Here is a 21,999-nt window from a genome sequence, read left to right as displayed (position 1 = left end):
GGGGTTGAGCTAGATGAGAGGAGCCTGGAGGAGCCTGGAGGGGTTGAGCTAGATGAGAGGAGCCTGGAGGGGTTGAGCTATAGATGAGAGCACCATGGAGGAACCTGGAGGGGTTGAGCTAGATGAGAGCACTATGGAGGGGTTGAGCTAGATGGGAGGAGCCTGGAGGAGCCTGGCGGCGTTGAGCTAGATGAGAGGAGCCTGGAGGGGTTGAGCTAGATGAGAGGAGCCTGGAGGAGTTGAGCTAGATGAGAGGAGCCTGGAGGAGTTGAGCTAGATGAGAGGAGCCTGGAGGAGTTGAGCTAGATGAGAGGAGCCTGGAGGAGTTGAGCTAGAGGGGGGATGAGAACCTGGAGGGAGGAGGCACTAGAGGGGGGATGAGAACATCTATAAACAGCTAGAGGGAGGCAGAGGAGGCACTATAAACAGCTGGAGGAGGCTGGGGGATAGGGGGAGAACATCTATAAACAGCTGGAGGAGGCTGAGGAGGCACCATAGGGAGGGAGGAGAACATCTATAAACAGCTAGAGGAGGCACCATAGGGGGAGAGGAGAACATCTATAAACAGCTAGAGGAGGCTGAGGAGGCACCATAGGGGGATGAGAACATCTATAAACAGCTAGAGAGGAGGCTGAGGGAGGCACCATAGGGGGATGAGAACATCTATAAACAGCTAGAGGAGGCACCATAGAGGGAGAGGAGAACATCTATAAACAGCTAGAGGAAGCACCATAGGGGAGAGGAGAACATCTATAAACAGCTGGAGGAGGCTGAGGAGGCACCATAGGGGGATGAGAGCATCTATAAACAGCTGGAGGAGGCTGAGGAGGCACCATAGGGGGATGAGAACATCTATAAACAGCTGGAGGAGGCTGAGGAGGCACCATAGGGGGGATGAGAACATCTATAAACAGCTAGAGGAGGCTGAGGAGGCACCATAGGGGGAGGAGAACATCTATATAAAACAGCTAGAGAACATCTATAGGGAGAGAGGAGAACATCTATAAACAGCTAGAGGAGGCTGAGGAGGCACCATAGGGGTTAATGAGAACATATATAAACAGCTAGAGGAGGCTGAGGAGGCACCATAGGGGGTATGAGAACATCTATAAACAGCTAGAGGGGGATGAGAGCATCTATAAACAGCTAGAGGAGGCTGAGGAGGCACCATAGGGGGTATGAGAACATCTATAAACAGCTAGAGGAGGCTGAGGAGGCACCATAGGGGGGGGGATAGAGGAGGCAGAGGAGCACATTTATAAACAGCTGGAGGAGGCACCATAGGGGGGAGAGGAGAACATCTATAAACAGCTAGAGGAGGCAGAGGAGGCACCATAGGGGTTAATGAGAACATCTATAAAACAGCTAGAGGAGGCTGAGGAGGCACCATAGGGGGTAATGAGAACATCTATAAACAGCTGGAGGAGGCACCATAGGGGGGAGGAGAACATCTATAAACTGCTGGAGGAGGCTGAGGAGGCACCATAGGGGGAGAGGAGAACATCTATAAACAGTTGGAGGAGGCTGAGGAGGCACCATAGGGCGAGAGGAGAACATCTATAAACAGCTAGAGGAGGCTGAGGAGGCACCATAGGGGGGGATGAAAGCATCTATAAACAGCTAGAGGAGGCACCATAGGGGGAGAGGAGAACATCTATAAACAGCTGGAGGAGGCTGAGGAGGCACCATAGGGGGAGAGCATCTATAAACAGCTAGAGGAGGCAGAGGAGGCACCATAGGGGACAGGAGAACATCTATAAACAGCTGGAGGAGGCAGAGGAGGCACCATAGGGGGGAGAGGAGAACATCTATAAACAGCTAGAGGAGGCTGAGGAGGCACCATAGGGGGATGAGAGCATCTATAAACAGCTGGAGGAGCATCTATAAACTGAGGAGGCACCATAGGGGGATGAGAACCTCTATAAACAGCTAGAGGAGGCTGAGGAGGCACCATAGGGGGTATGAGAACATCTATAAACAGCTAGAGGAGGCTGAGGAGGCACCATAGGGGGATGAGAACATCTATAAACAGCTAGAGGAGGCTGGAGGCACCATAGGGGGATGAGAGCATCTATAAACAGCTAGAGGAGGCTGAGGAGGCACCATAGGGGGTATGAGAACATCTATAAACAGCTAGAGGAGGCTGAGGAGGCACCATAGGGGGTGAGAGCATTTATAAACAGCTGGAGGAGGCACCATAGGGGAGAGGAGAACATCTATAAACAGCTAGAGGAGGCTGAGGAGGCACCAAAAGGGGAGAGGAGAACATCTATAAACAGCTAGAGGAGGCACCATAGGGGGATGAGAGCATCTATAAACAGCTAGAGGAGGAACCATAGGGGGAGAGGAGAACATCTATAAACAGCTGGAGGAGGCTGAGGAAGCACCATAGGGGGAGAGGAGAACATCTATAAACAGCTGGAGGAGGCTGAGGAGGCACCATAGGGGGAGGAGAACATCTATAAACAGCTAGAGGAGAGGAGGCACCATAGGGGGATGAGAGCATCTATAAACAGCTGGAGGAGGCACCATAGGGGGAGGAGAACATCTATAAACAGCTGGAGGAGGCTGAGGAAGCACCATAGGGGGAGAGGAGAACATCTATAAACAGCTGGAGGAGGCACCATAGGGGGAGGAGAACATCTATAAACAGCTGGAGGAGGCTGAGGAAGCACCATAGGGGGGAGAGGAGAACATCTATAAACAGCTGGAGGAGGCTGAGGAGGCACCATAAGGGGGGAGGAGAACATCTATAAACAGCTAGAGGAGGCACCATAGGGGGATGAGAGCATCTATAAACAGCTGGAGGAGGCACCATAGGGGGGGGATGAGAACATCTATAAACAGCTGGAGGAGGCTGAGGAGGCACCATAGGGGTTAATGAGAACATCTATAAACAGCTGGAGGAGGCTGAGGAGGCACCAGCTAGAGGAGGGGGGAGGAGAGCATCTATAAACAGCTAGAGGAGGCAGAGGAGGCACCATAGGGGGATGAGAACATCTATAAACAGCTGGAGGAGGCAGAGGAGGCACCATAGGGGGAGAGGAGAACATCTATAAACAGCTAGAGGAGGCACCATAGGGGGAGAGGAGAACATCTATAAACAGCTAGAGGGAGGCACCATAGGGGGAGAGGAGAACATCTATAAACAGCTAGAGGAGGCACCATAGGGGGAGAGGAGAACATCTATAAACAGCTAGAGGAGGCTGACGAGGCACCATAGGGGGAGGAGAACATCTATAAACAGCTGGAGGAGGCTGAGGAGGCACCATAGGGGGATGAGAACATCTATAAACAGCTAGAGGAGGCACCATAGGGGGATGAGAACATCTATAAACAGCTAGAGGAGGCACCATAGGGGGATGAGAACATCCATAAACAGCTAGAGGAGGCACCATAGGGGGAGGAGAACATCTATAAACAGCTGGAGGAGGCACCATAGGGGGAGGAGAACATCTATAAACAGCTGGAGGAGGCACCATAGGGGGGAGGAGAACATCTATAAACAGCTAGGAGGAAGCTGAGGAGGCACCATAGGGGGGAGGAGAACATCTATAAACAGCTAGAGGAGGCAGAGGAGGCACCATAGGGGGATGAGAACATCTATAAACAGCTGGAGGAGGCTGAGGAGGCACCATAGGGGGGGGAGGAGAGCATCTATAAACAGCTAGAGGAGTCAGAGGAGGCACCATAGGGGGATGAGAACATCTATAAACAGCTGGAGGAGGCTGAGGAGGCACCATATTGGGGGGAGGAGAACATCTATAAACAGCTAGAGGAGGCACCATAGGGGGAGAGGAGAACATCTATAAACAGCTAGAGGAGGCACCATAGGGGTTAATGAGAACATATATAAACAGCTAGAGGAGGCTGAGGAGGCACCATAGGGGGAGGAGAACATCTATAAACAGCTAGAGGAGGCTGAGAGGCACCATAGGGGGATGAGAACATCTATAAACAGCTGGAGGAGGCAGAGGAGGCACCATAGGGGGGATGAGAACATCTATAAACAGCTAGAGGAGGCACCATAGGGGGATGAGAACATCTATAAACAGCTAGAGGAGGCACCATAGGCACCATAGGGGGGAGGAGAACATCTATAAACAGCTAGAGGAGGGAGGCACCATAGGGGGAGGAGACATCTATAAACAGCTGGAGGAGGCTGAGGAGGCACCATAGGGGGAGGAGAACATCTATAAACAGCTGGAGGAGGCACCATAGGGGGGGATGAAACATCTATAAACAGCTAGAGGAGGCACCATAGGGGAGAGGAGAACATCTATAAACAGCTAGAGGAGGCTGAGGAGGCACCACAGGGGGAGGAGAACATCTATAAACAGCTTGAGGAGGCTGAGGAGGCACCATAGGGGGAGGAAAACATCTATAAACAGCTGGAGGAGGCACCATAGGGGGAGGAGAACATCTATAAACAGCTAGAGGAGGCAGCTGAGGAGGCACCTAGAGGAGGCTGAGGAGGCACCACAGGGGGAGGAGAACATCTATAAACAGCTAGAGGAGGCAGAGAAGGCACCATAGGGGGGGGAGGAGAACATCTATAAACAGCAATTCAGTCCATGAAACTTTTTTTCAAATCATATTAATTGTACAATTAAAACATAGTTACTTCAAAGATTATGAAAAAAATAAAATAACTGATTCACGGTAAGAAATGGTGCTACAACTAGCCTGGTGCTACAACTAGCCTGGTGCTACAACTAGCCTGGTGCTACAACTAGCCTGGTGCTACAACTAGCCTGGTGCTACAACTAGCCTGGTGATACAACTAGCCTGGTGCTACAACTAGCCTGGTCCTAAAACTCTTTCTGCTCCATTGTAAATTCTACAGTCACACCAAACTAAGACAGGACAAAATTACATCTCCTGATCATTAAGTGTTGAACAGTTACCTTGGCCTTGACCAGTCTCTTGGCAGTCTTAATCTTGGCCTCACAGAAAGCACCTCTGTACTTGGCGCTGACATCAGTGCCCACTGTCAGGTAGGGCGGCTCCTCCGGAGTCTGGACAGAGAGAAAGGGGAGGGAGGGAGGATGGGAGACATTGTGAGTGGGAGGGAGGGAGGAGGAGACATTGTGAGTGGGAGGGAGGGAGGGGGGAGACATCATGAGTGGGAGGGAGGAAGGAGGGAGACATTGTGAGTGGGTGGGAGGGAGGGAAGGAGACATCGTGAGTGGGGGGGAGGGAAGGAGGGAGGGAAGACATCGTGAGTGGGAGGGAGGGAGGGAGGGAAGGAGGGAAGGAGGGGAAGACACCGAGGGAGGGGGGACACCGTGAGTGGAAGTGAGTCAATGATGACATTCAGATTAGTGGAGAGGAACAAGAGATTCAAATGATTCAAGTCAGGACAGAACAGTAAGAGGCGTCAGTGAGTGAATAATACCAGTGAGATCTGCAACGAAATTTAGGGTTATATTCATTAGAGCACAATTTAAAACATTTTGCAACGGAAAACAAGAACAAGCATTTATTGGACAAATTCATTTAGGTCCCTCTCTGCTTTGGCCCGTTCTGTTTGGTTCCTACTAGTGTATACGACCAAGGACTACAAATCAGTAAGGTCTGAGGGGAAGTGAATCGAGCCAGTACTATATTCATCCCCAGCTAGAGTGAATCCAGCCAGTACTATATTCATCCCCAGCTAGAGTGAATCCAGCCAGTACTATATTCATCCCCAGCTAGAGTGAATCCAGCCAGTACTATATTCATCCCCAGCTAGAGTGAATCCAGCCAGTACTATATTCATCCCCAGCTAGAGTGAATCCAGCCAGTACTATATTCATCCCACATTTTAGTATGGTTAGCTGAAAATGCCAAAACTTAACAGCGCAAGCCACTATGCAGAATGTGTTTTTATTGAAACAGAATACCTTAAGGCTATACACACACACTGAACAAAAAATAGAAACATGTAAAGTGTTCGTCCCATGTTTCATGAGCTGAAAAAAAAGATCCCAGAAATGTTCCATACGCACAAAAAGTTATTTCTCAAAAATGTTTGTTTACATCTGCTAGTGAGCATTTCTCCTCTTCCTACATAATTCATCCAACTGACACGTGTGGCATATCATATTATTCTGTTCAAGAATGACCATTTCACCACTCTAAAATGTGCAGATTTGTCACAACACAACAGATGTCTCAAGTTGAGGGGGCAATTGGCTGACTGCATGAATGTCCACCAGAGCTGATGCCAAAGAATTGAATGATCCTTTTTCTACCATAAGCCACCTCCAAAGTTGTTTTAGAGAATTTGGCAGTACGTCCAACCGGCTTCACAACCGCAGACCACGTGTAACCACGCCAACTCAGGACCTCCACATCCCGAGAGACAACAGGAGAGGAAAATGCTCTTTTGATAGACGAGATTAGTGACAGAGGGAATCAGAAAAATACAATAAAATGCCTTGTGGTTTGTCAAAGTGCATATTGAGTATGTGCTTCAGTATTCTCAACTGTAGCCTGCTGATAGCAACCACAGCCGCAGGTAGCCGGCTGATAGCAACCACAGCCACAGGTAGCCGGCTGATAGCAACCACAGCCACAGGTAGCCTGCTGATAGCAACCACAGCCGCAGGTAGCCTGCTGATAGCAACCACAGCCGCAGGTAGCCTGCTGATAGCAACCACAGCCGCAGGTAGCCTGCTGATAGAAACCACAGCCGCAGGTAGCCTGCTGATAGCAACCACAGCCGCAGGTAGCCTGCTGATAGCTCAACCTGTGTCGATATTCCCCTCACTGAGGACTGTAACAGCTGAGCAACCTCCCTCCCTCTCTCCCTCAATTCACAGGGCTTAATTGGCATGGGAAACATATGTAGAATAAAGCCCCCCCCTCCCCAACTGGGATGTGTAGAATAAGCCCCCCCCGCCAACTGGGATGTGTAGAATAAATCCCTCCCCAAAACCCCCACAACTGGGATGTTAGAATAAAGCCCCCCACCCCAACTGGGATGTGTAGAATAAGGCTCCCCCCCAACTGGGATGTGTAGAATAAAGCTCCCCCCCCAACTGGGATGTGTAGAATAAAGCCCCCCAACTGGGATGTGTAGAATAAAGCCCCCCCCAACTGGGATGTGTAGAATAAAGCCCCCCCCAACTGGGATGTGTAGAATAAAGCTCCCCCCCCCAACTGGGATGTGTAGAATAAAGCCCCCCCAACTGGGATGTGTAGAATAAAGCCCCCCCCAACTGGGATGTGTAGAATAAAGCCCCCCACCCCCCCCCCAACTGGGATGTGTAGAATAAAGCCCCCCCGACTGGGATGTGTAGAATAAAGCCCCCCAACTGGGATGTATAGAATAAAGCCCCCCAACTGGGATGTGTAGAATAAAGCTCCCCCCCCCCAACTGGGATGTGTAGAATAAAGCTCCCCCCAACTGGGATGTGTAGAATAAAGCTCCCCCCCCCCAACTGGGATGTGTAGAATAAAGCCCCCCAACTGGGATGTGTAGAATAAAGCTCCCCCCCCCCCAACTGGGATGTGTAGAATAAAGCCCCCCCGACTGGGATGTGTAGAATAAAGCTCCCCCCGCCCCCGACTGGGATGTGTAGAATAAAGCCCCCCCCCCCCAACTGGGATGTATAGAATAAAGCCCCCCAACTGGGATGTGTAGAATAAAGCCCCCCAACTGGGATGTGTAGAATAAAGCTCCCCCCCAACTGGGATGTGTAGAATAAAGCCCCCCCAACTGGGATGTGTAGAGTAAAGCCCCCCCCAACTGGGATGTGTAGAATAAAGCTCCCCCAACTGGGATGTGTAGAATAAAGCTCCCCCCCAACTGGGATGTGTAGAATAAAGCTCCCCCCCAACTGGGATGTGTAGAATAAAGCTCCCCCCAGCTGGGATGTGTAGAATAAAGCCCCTCCCCCAACTGGGATGTGTAGAATAAATCCCCCCCCAACTGGGATGTGTAGAATAAATCCCCCCCCAACTGGGATGTGTAGAATAAAGCTCCCACCCCCCAACTGGGATGTGTAGAATAAAGCTCCCACCCCCCAACTGGGATGTGTAGAATAAATCCCTCCCCCAACTGGGATGTGTAGAATGAAGCTCGACCCCCAACTGGGATGTATAGAATAAAGCCCCCCCAACTGGGATGTGTAGAATAAAGCTCCCCCCCCCAACTGGGATGTGTAGAATAAAGCTCCCCCCAACTGGGATGTGTAGAATAAAGCCCCCCCCCAACTGGGATGTGTAGAATAAAGCTCCCCCCCAACTGGGATGTGTAGAATAAAGCCCCCCCAACTGGGATGTGTAGAATAAAGCCCCCCCCAACTGGGATGTGTAGAATAAAGCTCCCCCCCAACTGGGATGTGTAGAATAAAGCTCCCCCCCCAACTGGGATGTGTAGAATAAAATCCCCCCCAACTGGGATGTGTAGAATAAAGCCCCCCCAACTGGGATGTATAGAATAAAGCCCCCCCCAACTGGGATGTGTAGAATAAAGCCCCCCAACTGGGATGTGTAGAATAAAGCCCCCCCCAACTGGGATGTGTAGAATAAAGCCCCCCCCAACTGGGATGTGTAGAATAAAGCTCCCCCCCAACTGGGATGTGTAGAATAAAGCACCCCCCCCCCCAACTGGGATGTGTAGAATAAAGCTCCCCCCAACTGGGATGTGTAGAATAAAGCTCCCCCCCCCCAACTGGGATGTGTAGAATAAAGCCCCTCCCCCAACTGGGATGTGTAGAATAAATCCCCCCCCAACTGGGATGTGTAGAATAAATCCCCCCCAACTGGGATGTGTAGAATAAAATGCCCCCCCAACTGGGATGTGTAGAATAAAGCTCCCCCCCAACTGGGATGTGTAGAATAAAGCCCCCCCAACTGGGATGTGTAGAATAAAGCTCCCACCCCCTACTGGGATGTGTAGAATAAAGCTCCCACCCCCCAACTGGGATGTGTAGAATAAAGCTCCCACCCCCCAACTGGGATGTGTAGAATAAATCCCTCCCCCCAACTGGGATGTGTAGAATGAAGCTCGACCCCCAACTGGGATGTATAGAATAAAGCCCCCCAACTGGGATGTGTAGAATAAAGCTCCCCCCCCCAACTGGGATGTGTAGAATAAAGCCCCCCCCAACTGGGATGTGTAGAATAAAGCTCCCCCAACTGGGATGTGTAGAATAAAGCTCCCCCCCCAACTGGGATGTGTAGAATAAAGCTCCCCCCCAACTGGGATGTGTAGAATAAAGCTCCCCCCCAACTGGGATGTGTAGAATAAAGCTCCCCCCCCAACTGGGATGTGTAGAATAAAGCTCCCCCCCCAACTGGGATGTGTAGAATAAAGCTCCCCCCAACTGGGATGTGTAGAATAAAGCCCCCCCCAACTGGGATGTGTAGAATAAATCCCCCCCCAACTGGGATGTGTAGAATAAATCCCCCCAACTGGGATGTGTAGAATAAAGCCCCCCCCGACTGGGATGTGTAGAATAAAGCTCCCCCCCCAACTGGGATGTGTAGAATAAAGCTCCCCCCCCCAACTGGGATGTGTAGAATAAAGCCCCCCAACTGGGATGTGTAGAATAAAGCTCCCCCAACTGGGATGTGTAGAATAAAGCCCCTCCCCCAACTGGGATGTGTAGAATAAATCCCCCAACTGGGATGTGTAGAATAAATCCCCCCCCAACTGGGATGTGTAGAATAAATCCCCCCAACTGGGATGTGTAGAATAAAGCTCCCCCAACTGGGATGTGTAGAATAAAGCCCCCCCAACTGGGATGTGTAGAATAAAGCTCCCACCCCCTACTGGGATGTGTAGAATAAAGCTCCCACCCCCAACTGGGATGTGTAGAATAAAGCTCCCACCCCCAACTGGGATGTGTAGAATAAATCCCCCCCCAACTGGGATGTGTAGAATAAAGCTCCCCCCAACTGGGATGTGTAGAATAAAGCTCCCCCCCAACTGGGATGTGTAGAATAAAGCTCCCCCCCCCTACTGGGATGTGTAGAATAAAGCTCCCCCCCCCAACTGGGATGTGTAGAATAAAAGCACCCCCCCCCAACTGGGATGTGTAGAATAAATCCCTCCCCCAACTGGGATGTGTAGAATGAAGCTCGACCCCCAACTGGGATGTATAGAATAAAGCTCCCCCCCAACTGGGATGTGTAGAATAAAGCCCCCCCCAACTGGGATGTGTAGAATAAAGCTCCCCCCCAACTGGGATGTGTAGAATAAAGCTCCCCCCCCAACTGGGATGTGTAGAATAAAGCTCCCCCCCCAACTGGGATGTGTAGAATAAAGCTCCCCCCCCAACTGGGATGTGTAGAATAAAGCCCCTCCCCCCAACTGGGATGTGTAGAATAAATCCCCCCCCAACTGGGATGTGTAGAATAAATCCCCCCCCCAACTGGGATGTGTAGAATAAATCCCCCCCAACTGGGATGTGTAGAATAAATCCCCCCGACTGGGATGTGTAGAATAAAGCTCCCCCCCCCCAACTGGGATGTGTAGAATAAAGCTCCCACCCCCCAACTGGGATGTGTAGAATAAAGCTCCCACCCCCCAACTGGGATGTGTAGAATAAATCCCCCCCCCAACTGGGATGTGTAGAATGAAGCTCGACCCCCAACTGGGATGTGTAGAATAAAGCTCCCCCCCAACTGGGATGTGTAGAATAAAGCCCCCCAACTGGGATGTGTAGAATAAAGCCCCCCCCAACTGGGATGTGTAGAATGAAGCTCGACCCCCCAACTGGGATGTGTAGAATAAAGCTCCCCCCCAACTGGGATGTGTAGAATAAAGCCCCCCCCCCCCAACTGGGATGTGTAGAATAAAGCTCCCCCAACTGGGATGATTTGATTTGATGTGATTTAAAGCCCCCCCAACTGGGATGTATAGAATAAAGCCCCCCACCAACTGGGATGTGTAGAAAAAAGCCCCCCCCCAACTGGGATGTATAGAATAAAGCCCCCACCAACTGGGATGTATAGAATAAAGCCCCCCCCCAACTGGGATGTGTAGAATAAAGCTCCCACCCCCTACTGGGATGTGTAGAATAAAGCTCCCACCCCCCAACTGGGATGTGTAGAATAAAGCTCCCACCCCCAACTGGGATGTGTAGAATAAATCCCTCCCCCCAACTGGGATGTGTAGAATAAATCCCTCCCCCAACTGGGATGTGTAGAATGAAGCTCGACCCCCCAACTGGGATGTATAGAATAAAGCCCCCCAACTGGGATGTGTAGAATAAAGCTCCCCCCCAACTGGGATGTGTAGAATAAAGCCCCCCAACTGGGATGTGTAGAATAAAGCTCCCCCAACTGGGATGTGTAGAATAAAGCTCCCCCAACTGGGATGTGTAGAATAAAGCCCCCCCCAACTGGGATGTGTAGAATAAAGCCCCTCCCCCAACTGGGATGTGTAGAATAAATCCCCCCCAACTGGGATGTGTAGAATAAATCCCCCCCAACTGGGATGTGTAGAATAAATCCCCCCAACTGGGATGTGTAGAATAAATCCCCGACTGGGATGTGTAGAATAAAGCTCTCCCCCCAACTGGGATGTGTAGAATAAAGCTCCCACCCCCAACTGGGATGTGTAGAATAAAGCTCCCACCCCCCCCAACTGGGATGTGTAGAATAAATCCCTCCCCCCAACTGGGATGTGTAGAATGAAGCTCGACCCCCAACTGGGATGTGTAGAATAAAGCTCCCCCCAACTGGGATGTGTAGAATAAAGCCCCCCAACTGGGATGTGTAGAATGAAGCTCGACCCCCAACTGGGATGTGTAGAATGAAGCTCACCCCCAACTGGGATGTGTAGAATAAAGCTCCCCCCCAACTGGGATGTGTAGAATAAAGCTCCCCCAACTGGGATGTGTAGAATAAAGCTCCCCCCCAACTGGGATGATTTGATTTGATGTGATTTAAACCCCCCAACTGGGATGTATAGAATAAAGCCCCCCACCAACTGGGATGTGTAGAATAAAGCCCCCCCCAACTGGGATGTATAGAATAAAGCCCCCCACCAACTGGGATGTATAGAATAAAGCCCCCCCAACTGGGATGTGTAGAATAAAGCCCCCAACTGGGATGTATAGAATAAAGCCCCCCCACCAACTGGGATGTGTAGAATAAAGCCCCCCAACTGGGATGTATAGAATAAAGCCCCCCACCAACTGGGATGTGTAGAATAAAGCCCCCCCACCAACTGGGATGTGTAGAATAAAGCCCCCCAACTGAGATGTATAGAATAAAGCCCCCCACCAACTGGGATGTGTAGAATTTATTCCCCCATCCCAACTGGGATGTGTAGAATAAAGCCCCCAACACATCCCAGTTGAGGGGGGGGGCTTTATTCTACACATCCCAGTTGAGGGGGGGGCTTTATTCTACACATCCCAGTTGGGGGGGGGGAGCTTTATTCTACACATCCCAGTTGGGGTGGGGGGGAGCTTTACCAGTACCACTCTAATTTCTTGTCCAATGGGTGTTATGGAAGAGCTGATAAACGTACGAGTCAAAACAAACAGTACCCACAGTGTGTCTGATTCTTTCATCATGTATGACACATACTGTGCTGGACTGCCCCCAATCACATATCCAAATGTCAACAGACCCATCACTCAATCTCAACGAGCAAAACAGTTGTACCGAAACCCATTCTTCAACTCCCTCTGCTCCTCTCACGTCAAACACCAACAATAATACATTTAGCAGACGCGTTTATCAAAAGCGACTTAGTCATGCGTGCATACATTTTACGTATGGGTGGCCCCAGGAACAAGCAACTTTGGAGAAAATCCTTTAGGTAGGCGACAGTCTGCCGAGGTGGTTACCGTAGCAACAAGAGGAGAGGTCGTCACAACACAAAAGTCAAGGTAAACAGAAAGGCTTTACTCCAATGAGACAAAGTGGAGAGAAATACAGGGCAATTCCCCAAATCCTTCACACTAATAGCACAGTCTTGGTTGTGTGGAGTGTTTGAAGTAGTTGCATAGAATAACCAGCAAACAGGGAGCAGGGCAAATTATTCAAATGAACAGTATAAATTCCCATACAGTGCTATATGAAATTCAACTCATCCAGTGATTTACATCCATGCATCAATATAACGTAAACTATATTTGGAGGGCCACCCACCAATCGTTTTATGAATATGAACACTACTGTTCAAAACATCTTTTTTTTTTAAAGGTACAATTTCAATGTTAGCCTACATCTTACAGCTACACACGTTTCATTGTCATGTTTGCAGAAAGTAACGTATGTATCAAACCGGAGGAATCCACCAATAATACAAGAAGTGGTTGAAAGGTGCTAAATGGATTGTTCTCGGAAGCCAGAACGGAGCTTTATGTATCTGTCAGGACATTGAAAGTTGAGAGAGCTGGGTTAGCTAGCAAACGTTGTGCGATCTTTAGTTTGGCTGGCAGGCAAAAGCAAAGAGGCCCTTGTAGGCTAAATACAGCTGCCAAAAGGTCTTCTATCAACTGAGAAAACCACAGCATATGATTAAAACATATTTCCTTGTTTCGGGGTTCATCTGGATCAGTGAAGGACCGGTAAACGTGTTGCTTGAGCGTATTTATGTCACTCAAGGAGGAACAACAAACGCACAAATAGTTGTGCCAGTGGTCAACAAAAGTAACCAAGGCAAAACATAGCGACGTTGGAACTAGGGCAATTACTGTATAATGGTTAAGCATAAAGACCATGGAAATAAAATGGCATAACCATAAATCAAAACTAAAGAAACTAAAATAAATTATAATGATTATCATAATCATGATATAATAAATGACGATAATATAATAATAAAATAATATATTATAAATATAAAATAATGATATTGTAACGGCTCTCTTCTATCTCCTCCTCTGACGAAGAGGTAGAACAAGGATCGGACCAAAATGCAGCGTGATGATGATTCATGATATAATTTAATGAAGGAAAACCTATACATACAGAAACTACAAAACTAACGAAATGAAATAATGAAAACCGAAACAGCCCTATCTGGTGCAAACACAAAGACAGGAACAATCACCCACAAACACACAATGAAACCCAGGCTACCTAAATATGGTTCCCAATCAGAGACAACGAGAATCACCTGACTGATTGAGAACCTCAGGCAGCCATAGACTATGCTAGACACCCCTACTCAGCCACAATCCCAATACCTACTAAAACCCCCAATACCACAACACAAAATAACCCCATGTCACACCCTGGCCTGACCAAACAAAATATAAACAAAATACTAAGACCAGGGAGTGACAGATATAATAATAAATTATATAATAATAATACATATAATAATAATAATAATAAGATGTAAAAATAATGACATAATAATAATGATAATAATATAGATGTAATAATTATATAATAATAATATAATACATATAATTATAATAATGATTATAGATGTAATAATAATAATAATAAAATGATATAATAATAATAACAATAATAGATGTAATAATGATATAATGATAGATAATGATAATAATAAATGATATAATGATGTAATAAAGATAATAATCAAGATATTATAATAATGTAATAAATATATAATAATAAGTAATAAATGATATAATAATATAGCTCATTCAAATGTTCATTCATAATTTGTTCATTCAAATTATGTTAACTGATGTGGCTCATGCAATGGAGTGTATTTTGTTTTGTAATGTCAGATGAATCAACAAATCACAGCACATATTGATGGTACACTTCCTGCTTACTCTTTGTGCTTTGCTCCCATTGGTACACTATCAATGGCCGCCAGTCCAACAATTATGCCATCAATGAATGGAATGGTGACGCACGTTCTATTCATTATATTTCTATGGCAGAACATGCAGCCAGGAGTGGACGTGCGGAGAAAGTGTCCACAAAAAGAAAGTACAAAAAGAGACCTTGTTACCGTAGTCAGAACGTTGCTGGGGAAATCACCCAAGACGTGCAGGGATTGATGCTAAACATCGTAACTTTTTTTTAATGAATGTGCAACTTTTACAAGTTGAAATCACACAGCGTTCATTTTCATAACATTATCGAAATAATGTCATTAATTTTTCAGTTTTGTATCTTGGGGTCACGGAACATTTTTTGATGGGTGGCCCTTTGATACTATGGTTAGTCTGAACCATAGTGTCAGTCTTGTCTGTAGACCGCAGCCAGTCTGTGTGAGTTGGATGCAGGTTGGAGAAAGAGGGGCTCTGTGGCCAGTCAACCAGGGGCCTGCCAGGAATGTAAAGGGAGTTGGAAGCCTCTGTCCAGTGACACACCACAAGTTTGGCCTGAACTCAGAACCAGACCAGGGGCCTAAGCATCCACCCTGTAGTTAATCAGCACACCTATACTTATAAAAATGGACTAACATCTGTTACTGCAGACTGAACCTCATGTTGTAGAGGCTGTATTGTAAACACAGACCTGTTACTGCAGACTGAACCTCATGTTGTAGAGGCTGTATTGTAAACACAGACCTGTTACTGCAGACTGAACCTCATGTTGTAGAGGCTGTATTGTAAACACAGACCTGTTACTGCAGACTGAACCTCATGTTGTAGAGGCTGTATTGTAAACACAGACCTGTTACTGCAGACTGAACCTCATGTTGTAGAGGCTGTATTGTAAACACAGACCTGTTACTGCAGACTGAACCTCATGTTGTAGAGGCTGTATTGTAAACACAGACCTGTTACTGCAGACTGAACCTCATGTTGCAGAACCAGATTTACTTTGGAAACATGACTAAACATGACTAATTTGCAGTGTACAATTATAACTAGGAATTCTTCGAACAAACAGGAAACATTTACTTGGTCTGTTTCACTCTGCCAGATTGGCTTTGAAGAAGTGATTCCCCTCTAGCCTGGTCCCAGATCTGTTTATGCTGCCTTACCAACTCTTATATAGTCAATAGCAAAACAGCACAAAGATCTGGGACAAGGCTCATTTCCACTCATGCTATTTATCAAAAATTAACACTCAAACATTAACACAATAAGTTAAGACTTAATATATATTTATTATAGGTATTTGCAATTTTACACCCAATGTTTTGTAAAAACGGACACCATCGTGAAAACGATTCCTCATTAACGCCACCTCCCTCAAAAAAACAGTTCTGTAAAATAACTTCTGTTTCAAGACCTTTTTAAAGCAAAGGCACATTTGTCAATAAGTGTTCTTAAAAGGAAAGCAGAGAGAGAGAAAGGCTGGCTGGAGGCAGGCAGAGTAGAAGCAGAAAAGAATAGTGAGATGCCATAGCCAGTCTTCAGTGAGGACCCCACATCTCCATCACAACACAACTCTGAACCTGACTTGGAGGAGAAGGAGAGGAGGGACCAGGGAGCAGACAGGGGTCTAAATGGGAGAAGCCTGAGCCTAGAGATTGGGGAAATGAGAGGCCCGGGGTTCTGGGGAAAGGAGAGGCCTGGGGTTCTGGTTAATGGGCTTGGTGACATGGGGAGGGATAGGGTTAGGGGAGAGGGGTAGGGTTAGGGCATGGTGCTCCACCTCTCCAGTGAGTCTACACTATAAAACACCTATCAGTCGGTCTTCAACCCCCTCGCTAGCTATGAAGGGAAGACAGAACAACACAGGAGTAATCATATAAATAATGTGTAAAGTATGGGACTGTATTACCTTCATCCCAGTCCTCTAGGCTCTTCTTGGGTGACCAGCGTAATGACTCTGTGTCTGAAAATGAAGTTTTGAAACTGTCAGTCAGGCATAATCTGAGGTCTGTTCATGACACGGTTTGCCCTGACATCCAAGACGTTGTATAATACACTGGGTGTAATAGCTTTCTGTGTTGGAAGAATTGTGTACTAGTGCTGAGCGATTAACCAAAATGTAGGGGTTTAAAAAAAAAATATATATATATATATATATATATTGACTGACGACAGTTCAATTATTTCAATTCCATTTCCTTAAATTTTTTCCTGTGAGATCAATGCAGTTTTTCTAGAGATGGATCAGCTCAAGCCGAACTGTGTAATGTATGCAACAAACGGTGGCAGCAGGTAGCCTAGTGGTTAGAGAGTTGGGCCAGTAACCGAAAGGTTTCTGGACCGAATCCCCGAGCTGACAGGGTAAAAGTCTGTCGCTCTGCCCCTGAACAAGGCAGTTAACCCACTGTTCCCCGGTAGGCCATCATTTTAAATAAGAAGTTGTTCTTAACTGACTTGCCTAGTTAAATAAAGGTTACATTAAAAAATAAATGTAGTAGGGAATTGTAGTTCCAAACAGGCTAATATTCTACAGAGTTAATTAGCACATTTTCTGCGCTAAACTACTATGTCCATAAGCCATTGTGCACCTACTTATCCAGTCCACAGCACTATGTGGGGCAGACACGGAGACAGGGGGATAGAGAGCAGTTGCTTCTCAACCTGAAAATACATGATTCAAGTAATTGATAGTTGGTATTCAGCAGTCAAATGAATGCTTTATTTACTTTGAACTACTAAAACAAGGATTTTGTCAGACAGCAAAAGGCAGCAGGGACAGTTGAAGTCGGAAGTTTACATAAACGAATTTTAATAACTCCAACCCAAGTGTTTCAACCACAAAGTTGTGGCAAAATGTCTTAAGGACAACAAAGTCAAGATATTGGAGTGGCCATGACAAAGCCCTGACCTCAATCCTTTAGACAATGAACTGAACTGACAAAGCATATGCGAGCAAGGAGGAATACAAACCTGACTCAGTTACACCAGCGCTGTCAGGAGGAATGGGCCAATATTCACCCAACTTATCGTGGGAAGCTTATGGAAGGCTAACCAAAACTTTTGACCCAAGTTAAACAATTTAAAGGCAATGCTACCAAATACTAATTGAGTGCATGTAAACTTCTGACCCACTGGGAATGTGATGAAAGAAATAAAATCTGAAATAAATCATTCTCTCTGCTATTATTCTGATATTTCACATTCTTAAAATAAAGTGTTGATCCTAACTGACCTAAAACAGGGAATTTTTACTAGGATGAAATGTCAGGAATTGTGAAAAACTGAGTTTAAATGTATTTGGCTAAGGTACATGTAAACCTCAGACTTCAACTGTATATAGAGACATGTTGACCATAGAGACTTGGAATAAAATGTCATCAAATAAAATACATGTAATATACTCAACGGAAATGTGTTTAGTAATGTAATATGAATAAGTGATGGTTTAGTAATAAATTAGTCATGGGCAGTCTACCATCATGGGACTTTCATGAATTGTTTTATTCTGTTGTTACAGCATTTAATGTCTAAAATAATAATAGAAGCCAAAATCAAAAAAAGTGATTATTTTACAATAATCTAAACAGAAACCGAACCAGGCTCAAAAAGCACTAATAGCTCAGCACTATTGTGTACACTAGCGTCAGTCTGTGCCATCATGCTAAATCCTTGACTTATTGTCACACCAAACATTGTTTGCATGATGGCACAAGCAGACTGGCACTCAGGCTAGTGTACAAAATGCTAATGAACACACAGTGACAGTCATCATATAATTTAAAAAATATATATAGTCATAATGGTCTTAATATATTAAATTTCCACAATAGCAGTTCAGCGTAGCCTCATATTTTTAGCTGAAGTGGGTCAAGTTGGCAATCATTTTACAAGTAGAACGACACGGTCGGGAGGAGAAGCTTCATTTCCAAAAGTTCCCAGCGGTCAAATCCATTCATTTTTAAGACAGTGTTGTCACCAACGCTGTGTTTTATTCATTAGGTATGTCGTGGAATTATTACATATTACAATGTCAAAGCACTTGAACAACAAAAACAAGAGACAATTATGACATTTGCATGACAATGAATCGTTACTCGAAATTCCATAAGCATTTTTACAACCCTGAATCACACAATACTACCTACACAACAAGCAATCAGAGAGGTCTGATCGAGTCACAGGAGAGTCATGATATCAGGGAAAAGGGCGTTTCAGGTCTTGACGTTACTCAACCGGACAACGTTGGCACCGTTACTTTTCATTCTTGTTGTGAACGTAGTAAACTGATCGTTCCAATTACAACACGTTAGAGACGTGTTTGTAAAGACCATGTATCCTCCCACAGTCTAGTCTGGGGCTTTTCTATGGCGACAGACAGCCGAGAACAAACAGTAACACCACACTAACCTACCGTTCGATAACATTAACACCCAGCAGTCCCGGTCGTTGAACAAAAGTTACAAATGAACCACGGATCGGAGAAATGCCCAAACTGAAAACCATGCGGTGAGGGTTAAGTACAGTTGCTTGATATCTAGGGAACTGGGAGGCTGCAATGTCTCTTCTCCTGTCTGTACAGCGTTGGATGACGCCATTTCAGTCGCTGCCAGCCCAGTCTGCCACACAGCAGAAATTCGGAAATGTGTATTTAAAAAAAGTCGGAATTCACCTGCGCTTCTCTAGATCATCTCTTCAATGTGACATTGTTGTTGGACATCGGGAACAAAGTGCTATGGTACTAGACATCATTATTCGAGTGGGTGACCCGACCGTACCCAGCTCTCTCCACCGAGGATCCATAGCCAAATAGTGCGATACAACTAAGCTCGACAACACTAACCAAGAACTGACACGAATCATTCCACTTCAATGACAGCAAAGCACGATAGTCATTGAAAGTAACAGTGCTGCGGGACTATTGACAACAGATTATTTATTCACTCATGTCTGTGCGAGCGGTGATCTGTTTTTGTACAAATCTGCTGTGGCGGTCGAGGACATCGGTGTGTGCCTTTCTGACAAAGAAACAAATGTGACAACAAGGTCAAGCCCAATAAAGTAGTTTCAAACACTGAATTATAAACAAATAATACTCTCCGAGGATAAAGTCACTGTTTAGGAGGCTCGATAGATCCCTTTCTCTTGGAGTCATCTCGATGGCTACAATGTCACCCAAGACAACACCGCAGGTCCAATCCTTTCCCCCAGCTCGACGTTAAGCAGCAAGCTGTCTCAACATGTCAATGCGCGTCCAATATGTCCCTGGTCCCTGCCGCACACTGCAGCTCGGATGGGTTAGCGAAGAAAACGAATCCGCGATAACCGTCTTTGGGTTGTCATTTCTGTTCTGCTCACTTCGTTTTTGGCCATTTTTTGACAGAGGCGAGGGCAGGCAGGGGAAGTGTCTACCCGGAATTATCAGGCAACAAAAAACGACGAAATCCCTTCGATGAGGAGGAACATGTAAATAACAATGTGTCGAGCTGCGACTACAGGGACTTGATTCAGTTGCAACATTGTTTCTGCGCTAAAATCAAGGCAACAAAATAAATGTAGCCTAGTTCAGATTCCAAGCCGGCTGGTTGTGAAACTCCAGATACCGATTGGAAGTCGATGCAAGAGGCAATTTATAAATGGAAAAATACTTCCATCACCATGTAGCCAGTCTTACATAAGGACCAGCTCGGACCTGGCAGCGTGTCCTCCCAGTTAACGAGCTACCAAGCAAACACAACAAAGTGGTCGTAGTGTTTTCAAGCCCAAAACAACAGTCGGTTGTTAGTCCGGTAGAAAGTGATCCTTTCAGTACGATTGTGAAACATGTCGACAACAGCGCGGGTTACAATGAATAACGTTAACAAGCCGCATTGTTTAGCATGAAATAAAGTAAGAGATGCTGAAACGAGGTTTACCATAACTGTTACGCTATTCATTAAAAAAAACGGATACACAGAGGAAATGGTTAGGTTAACCGTGTGTTTAATTTAAGAGTTACGATAACATTTTCACGATTGATGTTTCAATTACTCTCGCTTCATTTTGATCACAGTTGAATCCGTTGTTTTTTTCTTTCTTTCAGACATCGACATTCAATGTAGTTAAATGTTTCATTGTCCTAAAGCATGCAAAAGCACAATCCCTTTACCTATGAAGTCAATTTGATGAGGTCTTCTTTCGACGAAGGAAATGTCCAGAGGAATCCATTTAAAAGAAAAATGTAATCCCCCAATTTCCCAGGTTGTATGCGTTGGTCCGCTGACCCCTGCTCTGGTTGATGTTGGGATGTGAATTCGTCCGAGTCGTTACACGGTATCCGAAGCTAGAGAGCGCTTTCTCTGTGATGCTCTCCCCCCTTCTGAAAAGGACTGGCGGATTCCTCAACCCGCCCACAGCCTTCAATATGTTCCCTCATTGGACAACACATTATGGTTGCCGCCCTTTAGCTTGTATGATTGGATGTTGTTGTTTTTTTCCATACAACGTTTCCAGTCAATTTTAATAACGGCGTGTGTAGGTGGGAGATGTAGTCATACAGGAGTTATTTACACCTGCATAGGCTGGGCAGATACGGACAAGAAATGATGCAAAAAACGACAGCTCCCACAATTCCCTCCGAGGAACACTCGAAAGAGGTTGTTGAGTGCCCCACCTACTCCTGCGGGTTCTCTGTTAAGGAGACAGAGACTTTATAGAGTCGTCACTAGTTGCAACAGCCACACATGGAGAAACCCAACCTATTTCTACAATTGATCTTATTTTAATCTGATTTCTAACCTAACCACACGGCTAGCAGTATGCTTAATCATAACCTTACATTAAGTCTAGAAAGCGAATTGTTGTTTTATAGCGCATGTTACTTTGTGGCTGTGGTAACTAACTAGTGAATACCGTATTGCCACCAATCACCATATTTTAAAAAGGTAGAAAAATCTTACCAATCACACCATTTATATGGGGAACGTGGTATCCCACCTTTTAATGGGGTGATTAGTGGCTAATTGGGTTCACCAGGTAACAGTAGTAGAGGGTTGGCAGAGATTTTTTTGGACCAAATCATCTTGGCTTCACATGCTAATGTTACTTGACTCAGTGTATCGCTGTCATGGTGTAGTTTGGAGAACTGTTATCATATTTGATGGTACAGTTTACTTGGAGTCAATACGTGAGTTCATACTGAATGTTTTTTGGATGATGAAAAAAATGTTCTGGGAAAAGCTTGTTGACCTGCGCTCTAATGTCAGCAAATTGTCTCGCTAAGAAAAGGGGCTGAAGTCAGGGAAGTTCA

The 21,999-nt window shown here is 46.1% G+C and overlaps 1 protein-coding gene across 1 annotated transcript in view; it reads right to left on the bottom strand.

Annotated features, from left to right (window-relative positions):
* LOC112239891 (AT-rich interactive domain-containing protein 4B-like) overlaps positions 1-21,093 on the bottom strand; it is a 180,945-nt gene extending 159,852 nt beyond the window's left edge. The window contains 3 exon segments of the mRNA XM_042305847.1: positions 4,908-5,018; positions 16,624-16,677; positions 20,860-21,093. Coding sequence (XP_042161781.1) covers positions 4,908-5,018; positions 16,624-16,629 — 117 coding nt within the window. The 5' untranslated portion in view covers positions 16,630-16,677; positions 20,860-21,093.
* Positions 21,094-21,999: the final 906 nt, after the last annotated feature.

This window comes from Oncorhynchus tshawytscha, linkage group LG25, assembly GCF_018296145.1.
Source record: "Oncorhynchus tshawytscha isolate Ot180627B linkage group LG25, Otsh_v2.0, whole genome shotgun sequence".
In the NCBI taxonomy this organism is placed as follows: domain Eukaryota; kingdom Metazoa; phylum Chordata; class Actinopteri; order Salmoniformes; family Salmonidae; genus Oncorhynchus; species Oncorhynchus tshawytscha.
The sequence above is the reverse complement of the archived record's forward strand: the minus strand, read 5'-3'. Positions and strand labels throughout refer to the sequence as shown.